At 41.6% G+C, this 13,712-nt stretch overlaps 1 protein-coding gene across 3 annotated transcripts in view; it reads left to right on the forward strand.

Moving 5' to 3' along the window:
- Positions 1 to 13,712, forward strand: part of LOC145452064 (kinesin-like protein KIF23) — a 504,115-nt gene that overhangs the window by 471,684 nt on the left and 18,719 nt on the right. For all 3 annotated transcript variants that reach the window (XM_080330276.1, XM_080330275.1, XM_080330277.1), the window contains exons 3-11: positions 425 to 488; positions 619 to 720; positions 5,336 to 5,441; positions 6,245 to 6,381; positions 7,544 to 7,659; positions 9,350 to 9,514; positions 9,577 to 9,689; positions 10,222 to 10,343; positions 10,789 to 10,925. In XM_080330276.1, coding sequence (XP_080186402.1) covers positions 425 to 488; positions 619 to 720; positions 5,336 to 5,441; positions 6,245 to 6,381; positions 7,544 to 7,659; positions 9,350 to 9,514; positions 9,577 to 9,689; positions 10,222 to 10,343; positions 10,789 to 10,925 — 1,062 coding nt within the window. The remainder of the gene's footprint in view (positions 1 to 424; positions 489 to 618; positions 721 to 5,335; positions 5,442 to 6,244; positions 6,382 to 7,543; positions 7,660 to 9,349; positions 9,515 to 9,576; positions 9,690 to 10,221; positions 10,344 to 10,788; positions 10,926 to 13,712) is intronic.

A 13,712-nucleotide genomic window follows, 5' to 3' on the forward strand; every position in this document is an offset into this window, starting at 1 on the left:
GAGCCTACGTTTGCTTTTCGCTTGTCCTGTGAATTTCAAAATCGCAGCTTCAGAAAATTATCACGCAGTGCCAGAAAAATTTGGTTGCTCGCGAACCCCAGAGGAATTTCTCTATCCCATATTTACAACCCCTGCCTTAATTAACAGCATGAACATTGCCCAGTAAGACCCTTGTGATAGATTTCACGTGTATGGAAAACGCTTCTCGGGGAACTCATCTCTCATTAAGCAATATACTTGTTATTTCTTGTGATGTGCATGCCATTTAGGACTATAGGCCTACTCTCTACTGTCAGCATGCGATTGAACTTTTCTTAAATGAAGCACTTGAAATTTTCCAAACCTTCAGCCTGCTCTGTGATATGCCTAAATAATGATCTTACAGAGAGTGAACATGATTATTAATAGTTTACGACAATTTCAGGAGAACAGCAAGAACGCCTCGAAGTCGGCCACATCGTGCCGCTGGTCAGTCGGATCCTGTCGAGGTTAGTGTTTTTCATCAACCTATACCTTTCTACGATACAGCAGTGTGATGGAGCATATTACATTTATATAAATGTTAATTCTTTTTTTACATTTTAAAGAGTGTAAGATTTTACATCTATTCCGCATTAGGTCTGCTGTCGTGTTCGTTCTCTTCCCGTGGATTGCGAGGAAAGCTGCATAGAAATCAAGAACGACCAGTCTCTTCGCATGAAGGCTATTGATGGCCGAGCTGTGAGTAGTCACCACATAAACTTGGAGGATTATTATAAATAGATCTGGGTAAAATGATTCTAGCACTCAAATCTGAATCGAGTATAGCCAAATTGGGTAATGAACGGCGGTTTTTCAGAAACTTTTAAATTGTAATACAACTATTCGCACGATGTCGCCGAAATTTGTCATGAAGAATCACGTAAGTCCCGTCCATGTTCACCAGCAATAAGAACTTGCTGCCGTTTGCTGTTCGCCGCTACGGGAATTATACATGTCGTTCGACCGTTACCCGCGAAAATGGCCAATGAACGACGCTCAATTGCCTAACGAACTCACGCAATGGACAATGAACGATCAATTGTGTTGTCCGTAATTACGCGCTTCTCGTCACTGTTAGGTCATAAGCAATTCAGCAATTCGTATTATCAGTACAGCCAATTAGCGAGAATAACCTGTGTACAGCGGCACTCGCGATCTCCCGCTGCGATTTCAATTCATTTGTACGTGAAATGAAGTGACTGGCACATCCTGTCGTGTAAAATATCTGACGCTCCGGCCGGAACTATCGAGGCCGATGTGATGTCATACACTGACTCAAGGCCGAGGACTGGAATGGATTGAAATATAATCTACATACTGGCTGTGAACTGGCTGCAAGCGGCGTGTTTGATTTTAATTTGAGCTAATACTATTACCACAAGTTCACGACGATCAGTGTTGCAGGCTCGCGAGAAAATAGTCCCTATATATAACTTTAATATGTGAGTATCGTTCGCCGTTGCCGAAGATGCGTATTCGCTTGTTCTCGAGGCGGAGTGATTGAAATTTCCTGATTGTTGCCTGCGGCCTGTGTGAAAGGCGGCAGGCTGTGTCGATGCTTTGAATTTGCTACCTTACTCTATTGTCAGAATGTTTCAATTCGATAAATATTTTGCAACAGAACATTTTATTACAAAACAAGTCGCGGGCAACTACTGATCACTGAAAAGCAAATTCACTACTGAATTGTCGGAAGACGTTCTCGCGGTCGGTTTTTTGACATGCGTCAAACATTTCTTTCAATTGTTGTGCATTCTTAACGCGCCATTTACCACCACGTAGAGGTTCCATCTGAGCTTCTGCGATGACATCGGAAATAGGAAAGACATCGACATCTTTTGGCAAGTGAGGCGGAAGGTTTTCATAAAGTGTATCACTGCCTGCCACCGGTTTTATGCAACAATCAATTTCAAGGCTTATAACCGGGCCGTTCGCGTCATCCAGAAATCGTTTTGTTGGTCTCCCGATGAACATCATGTTGCGCCGTTTAGCCTGATAGATGCAGGCGTACCAACGAAGAACAATTTGACTCTCTGCCGTAGGTGGACTCAAATTCTTCCACACCACGCGGAGATTATCATTCACTGGAATGTCTAGTTCGAAACTGTCTTCCTCGCTGTCACTCTCAGCCTCAGCCTCAACCTCAGCTACTACCTCAGCTATCTCAGTTTCTTTCTGACTCCTTTTCTTTGAGGAGCCGCCCTTCCCTTTCTCTTTCTCAGCTATAGCATTCGCATACTCCTCATCTGTTATTACCTTCGCCTTAAAATCTATCTTGCGCCGTTTCTGTGTGTTTTTTTGCATTGGCCCTTTTATCTTTTCTAAAATCAATTCCTCGAAGCTAGCATTTTTGAGCTCCGAAGACGTCGAGGCTTGGGCCGAATTGTTGGGGGTCGAACAAAATTGTTCTTGTCGATTTACCAAAACCCACGCTGGAGCCCACTCCTTCCCAGGGACAACAACTTCTGGTTTTGGGCCCATTCGCTCATACAATAAAGCGCAAGAGCACGGTTTCGGCGGTGAAGATTGAATTTCCTGAGTGCCTCTGTCTGCCGTTACTTCATCTACGCTGCCTTCCAGCACGCATTTTGTGAGCTTTTTTGGAGTGGTCACCTCCGTAGCCAGGGTCTCCATCATGTCCTCGGGCTTGCCTTCTTCCACCCATGCCTCGTATCTCCGAATCAATCGCTTGTCAAAGCGATCGTTCGGGTATTTTTCTTTATTTACCGGGTATATACCAGTTGAAGAGAAGCCAGATATCACATTACTTTTTGACAGACCCAAACCCCAAACTTTTCCCAATTGGTCAGCGAAATTTGCCCGCCTCACTGGCTCACTTGTGCCATGAATATTCACCCAGCTATTTAGGACGTTCTCCCAGTGTTTTTTCAATGGCCCAAAACACGCTACGTCGAGCGGTTGCAGGACATCCGTCACGTGCGGTGGTAATTTAAGTAGGATTATATTTTCCTTCATGGCGTAATCGATCACTTTCAGTGATACGTGGCTCAAATGGCCATCGAATATCACCAAAAGTGGTCGCTTCGCCACGTTCTTACTAAATTTTTCAAACCAGTCGGCAAATATATCGCTGGTTATCCAGCCGTTGTCACTTACGGCATATTGTGTACCTGGTAAAGCATCAGGACCGCGCCAGGTACTTTGTAAATTTTTTCCACTGTATACAATGAGGGGGGGCATTGCGGTGCCATCCGCACAACAGCAGGCCAATACCGTGGTGTTAAGTCGACCTGCGCCGCAAGTAATTTTATAGGCGACTTTTCCCCGTCGGCTTACCACTCTGCAGCGCTTCGGGTCGCTGGGAAAACCCGATTCGTCGCAATTCCAAATTTGATTTGCCGATAGCTTATATTTTTCCACAATCATGCCCAGTGTTTCGTAGAAATCGAATATGATGAATGGATTGGAAGTCACTGATTTCCTTGCGGAGCTCAGCATGTTTGCCTTTTTCAATGACAAGCGATTTCTCGCCATAAAAGAATGTAACCAGTCAACACCTGGTCGTCCGTTAACGAACGGCGTAGACAAATTATTTCTGGCCGTATATTCTTGGACCAGATCTAATAGCTCCGTCTGCTTAGGGCTGAAACCAGCTTTGCAAAGAGTATCAATGCACTTTGCAAGGCTTAGCTCCACGTCTCTACTGAAAACTGGCTTTCGTCCTGGTTTTCGCCGCGGTAACTCTGAGCATTTTGCCATTCGGCTTCGCAACGTGCTAACGGCGATCCCGTATTTTCTTGCGACTTCCCTTACGCATTTTTCCTGATGTGTCACTTCATTTAACGCAAATTCCATATCTGACTCACTCCACTCCATCTTAATTATTTTAATCTCCTCAATCTTAGCCTCAATCTCAGCCTCAGGACGCTACAAGCCTACGAGTTTTATTCAAGACGGAGCCTCGTTATGTCGTCATAATACAATCGATATAACGCCTTATCATATAACAATGGACTGAGTTCAGCGTATACGGCAGGCTGCGGAAAGCTGGTTATCGTTCAATTCACCATGACTTTGATCTGCAGGGGTTATAGGCGATTCGGGCTGAGGAACATTAACGAAAGAAGATATCGTAATCTCCTTTTTACGCTTGTTGGTGGTCATAACACAGTGCAAAACAAGCCTAGGATTGACATTCGTGCACGCGCGTAACGCCGCTGGTAGCAAAGTTGCGGCTGCCGGTACTCAAAGTTTTTTTCCGTCGAAAATAACAGGGCATAGAAGATCGCTTGTAGGTACAACTAAGAACGCAATCAATGGAAAATTAGCACTTGTTTGTGTAGTACATTTCTCGTGCTAAACATTGACCTAATTTTGTAGAAAAAAGTCTTTGTTGATATCATTTAAATTCGACCTTCACCCATTACCCTGGAATTCGGAAAATCGTTCTTTGCCCCAACTTACTATAATAATTGTATTACTTCAAATGGAGTAGCCTAGTGAGAGATGTTTTTTTTTCGAGTACTGACATTATACGCCATTTTCGTTGAGTTATTTTATCAATGAGAATTATAGATTTGACGCTCCACTCTGACCTTGTAACTTTGATTCCTCAATTGTCCCTATCACAGCATAGACCTACACAGGTTTACTTTAAGGTTTGATGTGGGTGACCGCTAAGTAGTTTTCAGAGATCTCAAGTGTTTCATTTAAAGCGCCTGGCCTACACATTATGTAGTAGAGATTTCTGTGAAGTTGCGATCAAACCACATCATTGTCACAAAGTGCACCAAACTAGGTATGGTCGAAAAAGACACATTACCTTCGATGTGATGTGTTACTGCTATTATATTATTTAAGGTCACATAAAAGGTAGGTACATATATGAACTTTTCACATCATTCATACTCTTATAATGTCATAATTAGTGACACTCTATTACTCGAATCAGCGAGGCAGTGGGCTTTGCCTAGCCCTGTCTGCGTCCCAGATATATTCATCCGATATTCAAAAGACAGGGGGTGTAGCTTAATATGCTGTTCCAAAACCTGAAAGCATTATTTTAACAGCTAGTCATAGTTAGCACTACAAAGCTATTTTTGATGACATACAGCTGGCAATAATTTCTTCCTCTGGCCGCAAAAAAGGTTCATACTTCAACTTTCCAACTCATTTGCAATGTTATGGTGTCATTCCATACAACTTAAGGAGTGTCACCTGCTCAAAGACTCGTATTCAAGATTTTATATTCGTCTCAGAATGTGATCAGTCTGGTGCCCACTTCACCCTACCCCTAATTGTGATAAATAAGTTTTTGTCAATTCTTCTATTATTGCCGATTGTGATTTCAAAGGTCGACTGCCAGTTTTCAAGAATTTTCGACAGCAACTGCGGTCAAGAAACATTGTTTGAGGACATTGGCAAACCCATGGTCGATGGAATATTGAAAGGCAAAAACGGTGAGCATTTCGTGGCCAGATTACACCAATTTCAGGAATAGAAAATAACCCATCGTTTCTACTTGTAGGAAGATAACGTTTGCATTTTGTAGTCCAATAGCCAATGATGACTCACCAATAGGGTTAGCTAGACGCAGAATTGTTGCCTAGGCCTATTATTTCTATTCTAATAATCTCTGTGATTCTCCATGATCTTTAGAAGGATGCCTTTGTTGATATAGCTCCGTATTTCTCAACTGGGTGCCATTGGGACTGATCCCTTGAGATAATGAAAGCTGCTGTTGACATGTAGCAAAAATTAAGGTCGACCGAATACTTTATCAGTAGCTGATGACTGAAAATATCATCAATTAATACACTTCGAATACACGGCTTCGAATCCACAAAGGTTGAGAACCACTGATTTAACAAAATTGCAACAATTTTGTAATGAAAGCGGTGCTAAAAGAATAAACCATTGACAATCAAACCATTGAACAGGATTGTGACACAAAACAAAAATATTATATTGAATATGCAGATCTGCGTGAGAGATGTATGAATCAGGTTTGTGTGTGTGTCTTGACCTTTATTGAACCCTTGAGAATGAGACTATCTCTGTGAAACCAAATTAAGAACTGAAGTTGGTACTGTTTGGGGCTAGGGAAATGGAGTGTGATGTTTCCATCAGGTGTCTGAATTTCTTTTATAACTGTCACTCTGGGTGCAGTCTACATGTAGTTGTTGCAGTTTTGTCAAGTTATTTGGTATCGAAGCAGCTTCAACATCCTGCAAAAGCTTAACTTCAATGGACATGATTCCAGGTCTCCTGTTTACGTATGGCGTGACAAGCTCTGGGAAGACGTACACCATGACGGGGACTATAGACCAACCGGGCTTCCTGCCTCGTTGCTTGGATATGCTTTTCAACTCGCTGGATGGAGTACTCGCTACTAAATATGTAAGTTTCTTCCATGGGTGGGATACAATGATAGGGTGAAGCGTAAAATTTTAAAACTTGAATTTCAGAAAATTGTCTTGGTGCATTAGGGTGTAGTGAAAAATGGAAAATTTATACTTTCAAGACGGACCTAAGTGACTAATTTTACCTAAAAACGGTCTAAAAATCAATAATTAGCTCGTAACTTTTTTTCTGGTAATTTTTAAAGGCAAAGTTCTGTGGAAGTGAGATAGAAACCTGTTGCTTCCGTATCTTTTAAGCCAAAATTCAGCTTTCTAGCGTAAGCGGTTATCAATCTAGCGAAATCAGCTATTTTTGTCTCGTTCGGAGAAATTGCACGACCACTAGAGGGTGCATGAGCCCAAAATTATTGTAGAACTAATTCTTTTGATGTTTGGCACCACATATCCAGTGTCCGTTTTGAAATTCAGAATTTTCCATTTTCCACTCCACCCTATTGCTGCATGACCCCAAATATCAAATGAATTATCGAGCTATCATAATTTTAGGTTCTTGCGCGCTCGATTTCGACATGAACGAGTCAAAAATAACTAATTTTGTTCTTGATAGCCGCTTATAGTATATTAATAAGCTGGTTTTCCATTGCATATAAGTAACATGTATCCATCTCATTACCATAGAACTTTAGAGATGTACAGAAAAAAAAAGTTTAAATGAACTCTAATATTTTCGGCTGACGCTCTTGGGGGGTCATCGTCAGCAACTTTTAGAGAATGGGAAATAACACTGCACTAGTATATCAACAATCCTATCACCTAATATAACAATGTATCACAATAATGACCTTGATGATACAATGATTGATATACAATGTTATTTCCAATTGTCTACTAGTTGCTGATAGTGTCAGCCAAATATAGTCGGGTTCATTTCAGTATGAATATACTTTTCAATGGCGTATTGAAGTTCTGTACCTCCAAGAAGTTCTAGAAAAAGTGGATCCTTCATTGATTTGAGGCTGAGTCATGGTTATTTTAACACACCCAATACGTGGGTTAATTAGGGCCAAATGAAATTGAAAACTTGACTGAAACTTGATTTTCTGAAAATCTGAAATATGGACATACGCACAAAAGCTACACACAAGCTGCTTTGCTTTGTACCATCGTTGGCTCGTAGCAAACTCTCTGATTTATTTCAGTCTTTCATGCCAGACAACATGAACGGATTCGTGGTGCAGAGTTTGGCGGACGCCATGCTGGAGAAGCAAGAACGGGAACTGATGCCACGCAATACGCCTGTCAAAACGCCTAACAAGTAATATTATATAACCGCTCATAACTCCTTTACTCTGCTATCTTGTCCTGTCATTAGAGGGGAAAAATGTCTGCAATTTTTGTGATTAGAGAGGAAAAATGTCTGCAATTTTTGTGATTTCACAGCATGACAGTGGGGAGTTGGAGAACTATCATCTGTGACTGTTTGAGAAGGAATATCGATATATTTATTATAGATCGCGGGCAGAGCCATTCAAAATAGTCATCGTCGGCACTCGAGTAGATATGATGGCGTGAATTTCTGCTCATAATGTGTATGTAGGAGTAGTGATTCGTAGGGAATTAAAAACTTAGGTATTGTAGACATACCGTAGATTTCCGAATATAGTGCGCCCCCATGTATAATACGCACCCTTAAAATGACGTGTATATTCTGGGAAAAAGCCTGTACCCATGTATAGTACGCACCCTGCATTCGCAGTACATGAATAGTTGCGGTTTAGTATACGATGTTGTTCTGTTTTGCGATGTCACTGACGCACAATCATGGCATAATGATCGCTAATCATAATACAATTACGGCATTGTCTCTAAACGAGAGAAGATAGTAGCCAAAGCCTGTGAAGTCGGCGACACGATAGTTCAGGCTGGCGACACACGACATCTTGCACACGAGGTTTATTACAATTACAGATGGGATTGCTCAGGTCAACAGTTATGTCGGGCGCAGCAGCCCTGTTGGAGATGCGACTGATTACGCAAGGGATTATATCTTGCGCACATGGCCCCTTGCGTATGCGATTGTTAAGGCCTGTCGTTGACACGCTGTGTGTATGATATGCACCCCCCTATTTTAGGGCAAAAAATCGGTAAAATTTTGCGCATTATACATGGAAAATTACGTTAGTTGTGTCTCTTGTGTAATTATAATAATTAGTGTAAGTTGACTAAACCATTGAGTACTCTGAAGTCTCTGTTTCACAAGTTAATGTCACTTTTATAGTTTTGACTCGAGTCATTTTTAATTCACCACCAAGTCCAAGGCAATTGCGTTGACTGTTCAGTGTTCAGTTTCGAGTTGAAGTCTTGGTAAACCCACTTTTATGACTCTGTTTGGTGATATCGAATGGTTTGCATTTATAATATACTAATTTACCTCACTTTTAGCAGTTTCTGGTCGCATTTTCAAGTACCAGTACCAATAGACGAAATCCCAATTGCGTGGTTACTTTACTATTCTTCGAAATTACAGTGAAATGTCGGTCTTGGCCGTCTGAGACTCGAGTCATGTGACTTAGTCCAAATCATGCGCAATGACTCAAGTCGAGTCGAGTCATCACAAAATCGCAACTAGAGTCAAACTCGAGTCATTTCTGGTTTATTTCACGACCAAGCATATCAACGGCTGTAAAGCTGTTCATTGTTCAACTATATATTCTGAATTTTAGAAACGCACCTTTTTAGCTAGATGCCATACCTCTGGAATTCCGCTGAATAGATCAGGACTATCGGTGATGATGCTAGTTTAGTTATTAGTTTAAGCTGCACCTTGAGCTAGATGCCATATCTTATGAATATTATCTGAATGTATCGGGGTTATTGGTGAATGTGCTAGTTTTGTTTCATCAGTATCGACCCCAAGTCTGGCTCTAACCTTCTACAAGCCATATTTCTTATTTACTCTGACCACTTTGACAACAGCAGCAGATCATCGGAAACTTATTTAACAGAAATCGAAACAACATTGATGTGAAATACGACATTGAGTATTGCCGCTCTGAGAACATCAACACCGACATGCGTTACGCCGTTTTTATCTCTTACGTCGAAATTTATAACGACTACGTCTACGATTTGCTGGAGGAGGTGCAATACGACCATTTTAATCGCACAAAGTAAGTAGGAAAATGCAGGTTTCAGCCACCTTTCGATGCTTTATGCACTGTCTATTCCAAAGGCCACCTCAATCCAAGCGGCTGAGAGAAGACAAGAAGCGGAATATGTTTGTGTACGGAGTTAACGAAGTTGAGATTACGACGACGGAAGAGGCGTTTAGTGTTTTCAAGAAAGGTACTGCACTCTAATACTGACAAAGATATCAATGCTCGCAATTATATTGAGAAATGCTTGCCAACTTAAGGCCATGGCGCACTTAGGGAGCCAGGCAAGTATTTGAAAAAGCATCATCTCCGAATTCTTCACTATTACAAGAGAACTCCATTAAAATGTAGTGATAATACTAGTACAGCAATAAGCTGCTTCCTGGTCCTGAGTTAACATTCTTCCTTCCACCACCAAGCCAACGGTTGAGACATTGTCAGAGCAAAAACAGCCTCAACCATCACATTGACTTAATATGTAAGAACTAATTCATGTAGCCTGCTATCACAATTAATGTGTGTTCATTTTATATCATTCATTCCAACTCCCGGTCATTGAGTAAATCTGTTGTTCAATTACAACAATGTTTATTTTTTTGGGAAGCTGGAAAAAATGGGGACCGTGTCATTTTTGAGGTGCTCACGCTGGCATTTTTCCCTTGTTCTGTGAGTCTCAATAGCAATTGGCATCAGTTGTAAACGTTCTGGTCTCATTCTTACAGGGCAAGAACGCAGACGCATCGCGCACACGCATTTGAACGCGGAATCCAGTCGATCGCACAGCATTTTTAATATCCGTCTCGTGCAAGCGCCGCTGGATCCTATGGGGGAAGATTTATTACCGGTAGGACATTGCTTTTTCATAATCGCGATTGCAGGGCATTGTGGTTGAATCTACCAGACTTGACAAATGAAATGTTTCTATGCTCCAAAATTTTAATTCTAAACTAATTTCTGGTTTACCTGAAAATTCTACCGGAGAACTGCATATTGCAAAACAAGTCAACCTTGCGGCACGGACATCTGCTATACTCTTGCTTACGGGAAAGAGCTCAACATTGATATGAGACGAACTTGGTTTTTCTTGTATTTTTTTGGAATTTAGTAATAATTCAATTTTCAAGTTTTCGCGAATTCAAAAATTCTGATTGTGATCTAGTTTGAAATAAAAACTGTGTAGCTATAATTCCATTCCTAATCTTGTCTGGAATTTTAACTCTGTTGGGGGTGCATGGGATTCTTTGTCTATTTCGCTTTTTCTTGTTAACATGGGCGTGTGTGTTGTCCAGGACAAGAGTCTGATCTGCGTCAGCCAACTGTCTCTCGTCGATCTGGCAGGCAGCGAACGACTAGCCCGGACCGGCGCGGGAGGAGAGAGGTTGAGAGAAGCCGGGAACATCAACAGCTCTCTGATGACGTTACGAAGGTCAGTAGCTAATGCGTGCTTATCAGGACTGAGCGTAATGATTTTGATTGGAGTAGTATTTCTAATGACTTCAAGTCGCTTAGTTAGACATGATTTTTCGAGTATTGAAATGACGCAAAGAGCTATTTTCCGCTGTGTCAGTCTTGAAACCGCAATTGGTCGTATCACAGCTTACGTAGCATGTGGCATGCGAAAGCTACACGGTAGGGGCTGTTCAAAAACAATTCTTTCTTTCAAATTTCACTGGCTACGTGATAAAATCATTATGTGGGATCAAACGACGCTGCACACCAAATTTGGCTCAATTCCAACCAGTAGAAGCGAAGTTATTGCAGTAGAAAAATTTGGATCTGAATAAAATAGTATTTACGGTGTCTAACGCTTTAATTATTGATTATAAAATAATGGAATTAGAAATTTTTCTACTGCAATAACGTCGCTTCTAGTGGCTGGAATTGAGCGAAATTTGATGTGCATCATCCCTACTGACAGCCTAACAATTTTATGGGGTCGGCTGAAAAAATTGGGAATTTTATTTTTTATTTGAGGAATTCAAAACTTTCTACTGCAAATACGTCACTCTCTACTGGTTGGAATCAGGGCTTTGGAGCCGGAGCCCCGGAGCCGTGCATTTTCACCGGAGCTGGAGCCGGAGCTCTACATAAAATTCAGCTGGAGCCGGAGCCGGAGCTGGAGCCCGCTATTTGATGAGTAGCTCCGGCTCCGACGTATTTCATAATATGCTAATATATATGCAGCAACTGCATCTGCTGATTTATCATAATTGAACAGCAGGCCTGAATTTTAATGCTGTGTACAGCAATGGCATAGAGTAAAGTGCTTTCTAGTGCAACTATGATGTTATCGACCATTGACAAGTATTCATTATAACGTCACAAGCCGGAACGGCGGCACCTATGTCTTCGTTGCTACATCGGATGTTACTGTCGGTTGACAAACTCTAGATTAATATAGATAACTAACCTATGGGTAGATTAGTAATCTATATAGACCAGAAATGGCCACCCTTTTCGGCTAAAGGGGCACATGCAATTGACGAACGAGTGCGCGGTCCACTAGCCGCGCCAAGCGGGTAAAATTTTCAAAGTTTATATATAAACTAGGTCAATAATATTATTACTTGAGTATATTGCGGGTCTACTGTATACCGCCCGCTAGGCTCAGTTTGCAAGGACACGACTATTTGGCGTCTGGCCACATCGATATCGAAGGTCTCCGATAACATGCGATTTTGATTTTGTGCCTACATTTCATCGTCGACGATCTTTATGAAAGCGCAAACGCGAAAAGACTTTCTCCCGTAATTGCGAATAGACTCAATCGGGTAAAGTGGGCGTTTTTTTCATTTACGGTAGGGGGTAGGCTACCAAGCAAGAAATCGTGTGACAATTAAACACGCGAAGCGTGAAGAAAAATTTCACTACTAATTCGGTTTATTGTAATGTACGACAATTTACTGAAAATGTGACTGGACCCGGGATCTGCCAATGCGTCGGAACTGATATTTTTGTCATCAACGTCCTAAGTGTCGCAGCCAGACTTGTAATTTTGGGTTGACATTGCAAGTTCACAATCTGAGCAATTCATTTTCGATAATATACTAGGAAATTACCTAGCGGGCCACGCAAAACCCTCTCGCGGGCCACATTTGGCCACCCCTGATATAGACTGGCCCATTCGATAATTTCAGAGCCGGAGCTGGAGCCGGAGAAGTGGAAATAATGCGGCTCCGGAGCTGGAGCCGGAGCTAATGTATGATAGAAGAAAGCTCCGGAGCCGGAGCTGGAGCATTTTAAATTTACGGCTGCTCCAAAGACCTGGTTGGAATGGAACCAAATTTGGTGTGCAGCGTTGTTTTAGCCAACGTAATGATTTTATCACATAGCCAGTGAAATTTGAAAGAAAGAATTGTTACTGAACAGCCCTACTACACACGCTAGTGGAAATGACATATCTGTGCAGCAGGTTTGCGGTGACTCTCAAGTCGAGATTTTTTGTTGACTCGACTTGATTCGAGCCATTTCATAAAATCCTGATAATGACTCGACTTTTAAGCGGTTGAAGGTTTTCGGCAAAACCACGTATATGTAATGCTCTTTGAATTCTGTACTGTTTGCTGACGATTATGGGTAGGCCACACGGTACCGAAGTTCTCTAGCGACTTCGTTTCTTTCTTTTCCCCACTCCTTCGCTAGCGAGCGCTAGTGAAGTCGCTCCTGATACGTTTCACTCGCGAACTCACTAGTGAATCTTGTCGTCAGAGCCGAGAAAAAAAATTATTGTGAAATATGGATCTGTTGTTCGGAGACCTTCGCACTTCGCAATGTACAGACCTGGCCAAGTACGTTCATTGCAGCATATAGAACTGTATGGCATTTGTAATAACAAAAACGAATCTTGTGATATTCAAATAGGTGCTAATATTGGCTCTTGCAAGCCACAAGAATTCAATGTTTAAATTAGAACGCAATCTATGTGAAACGATAACGACACTGACCGTGCAATGATGGACGAGGAGATAACAAAATCTGGTGAAAAACTAGCACTCATACCCAACCAATGCTTGATATGAAGGGATCACGACTACTGGGTATTTTATTACGCCGATTTTCCGATTTCAATCGCAAATAAATCACTGCCAAACAGCATTTGACTGCTGAAATATGTGTTCATTTATTGAATGGTACTGCCAATGAAAGTATTGCCTCTACAAATAGCTTTCAGCAATGCCTTGAACTCATGGACTGTGTGTGCAATGTGCATATA

The sequence above is a fragment of the Botryllus schlosseri genome, chromosome 12 (assembly GCF_051294905.1).
Source record: "Botryllus schlosseri isolate E-star chromosome 12, Bs_hap1, whole genome shotgun sequence".
Taxonomy (NCBI): domain Eukaryota; kingdom Metazoa; phylum Chordata; class Ascidiacea; order Stolidobranchia; family Styelidae; genus Botryllus; species Botryllus schlosseri.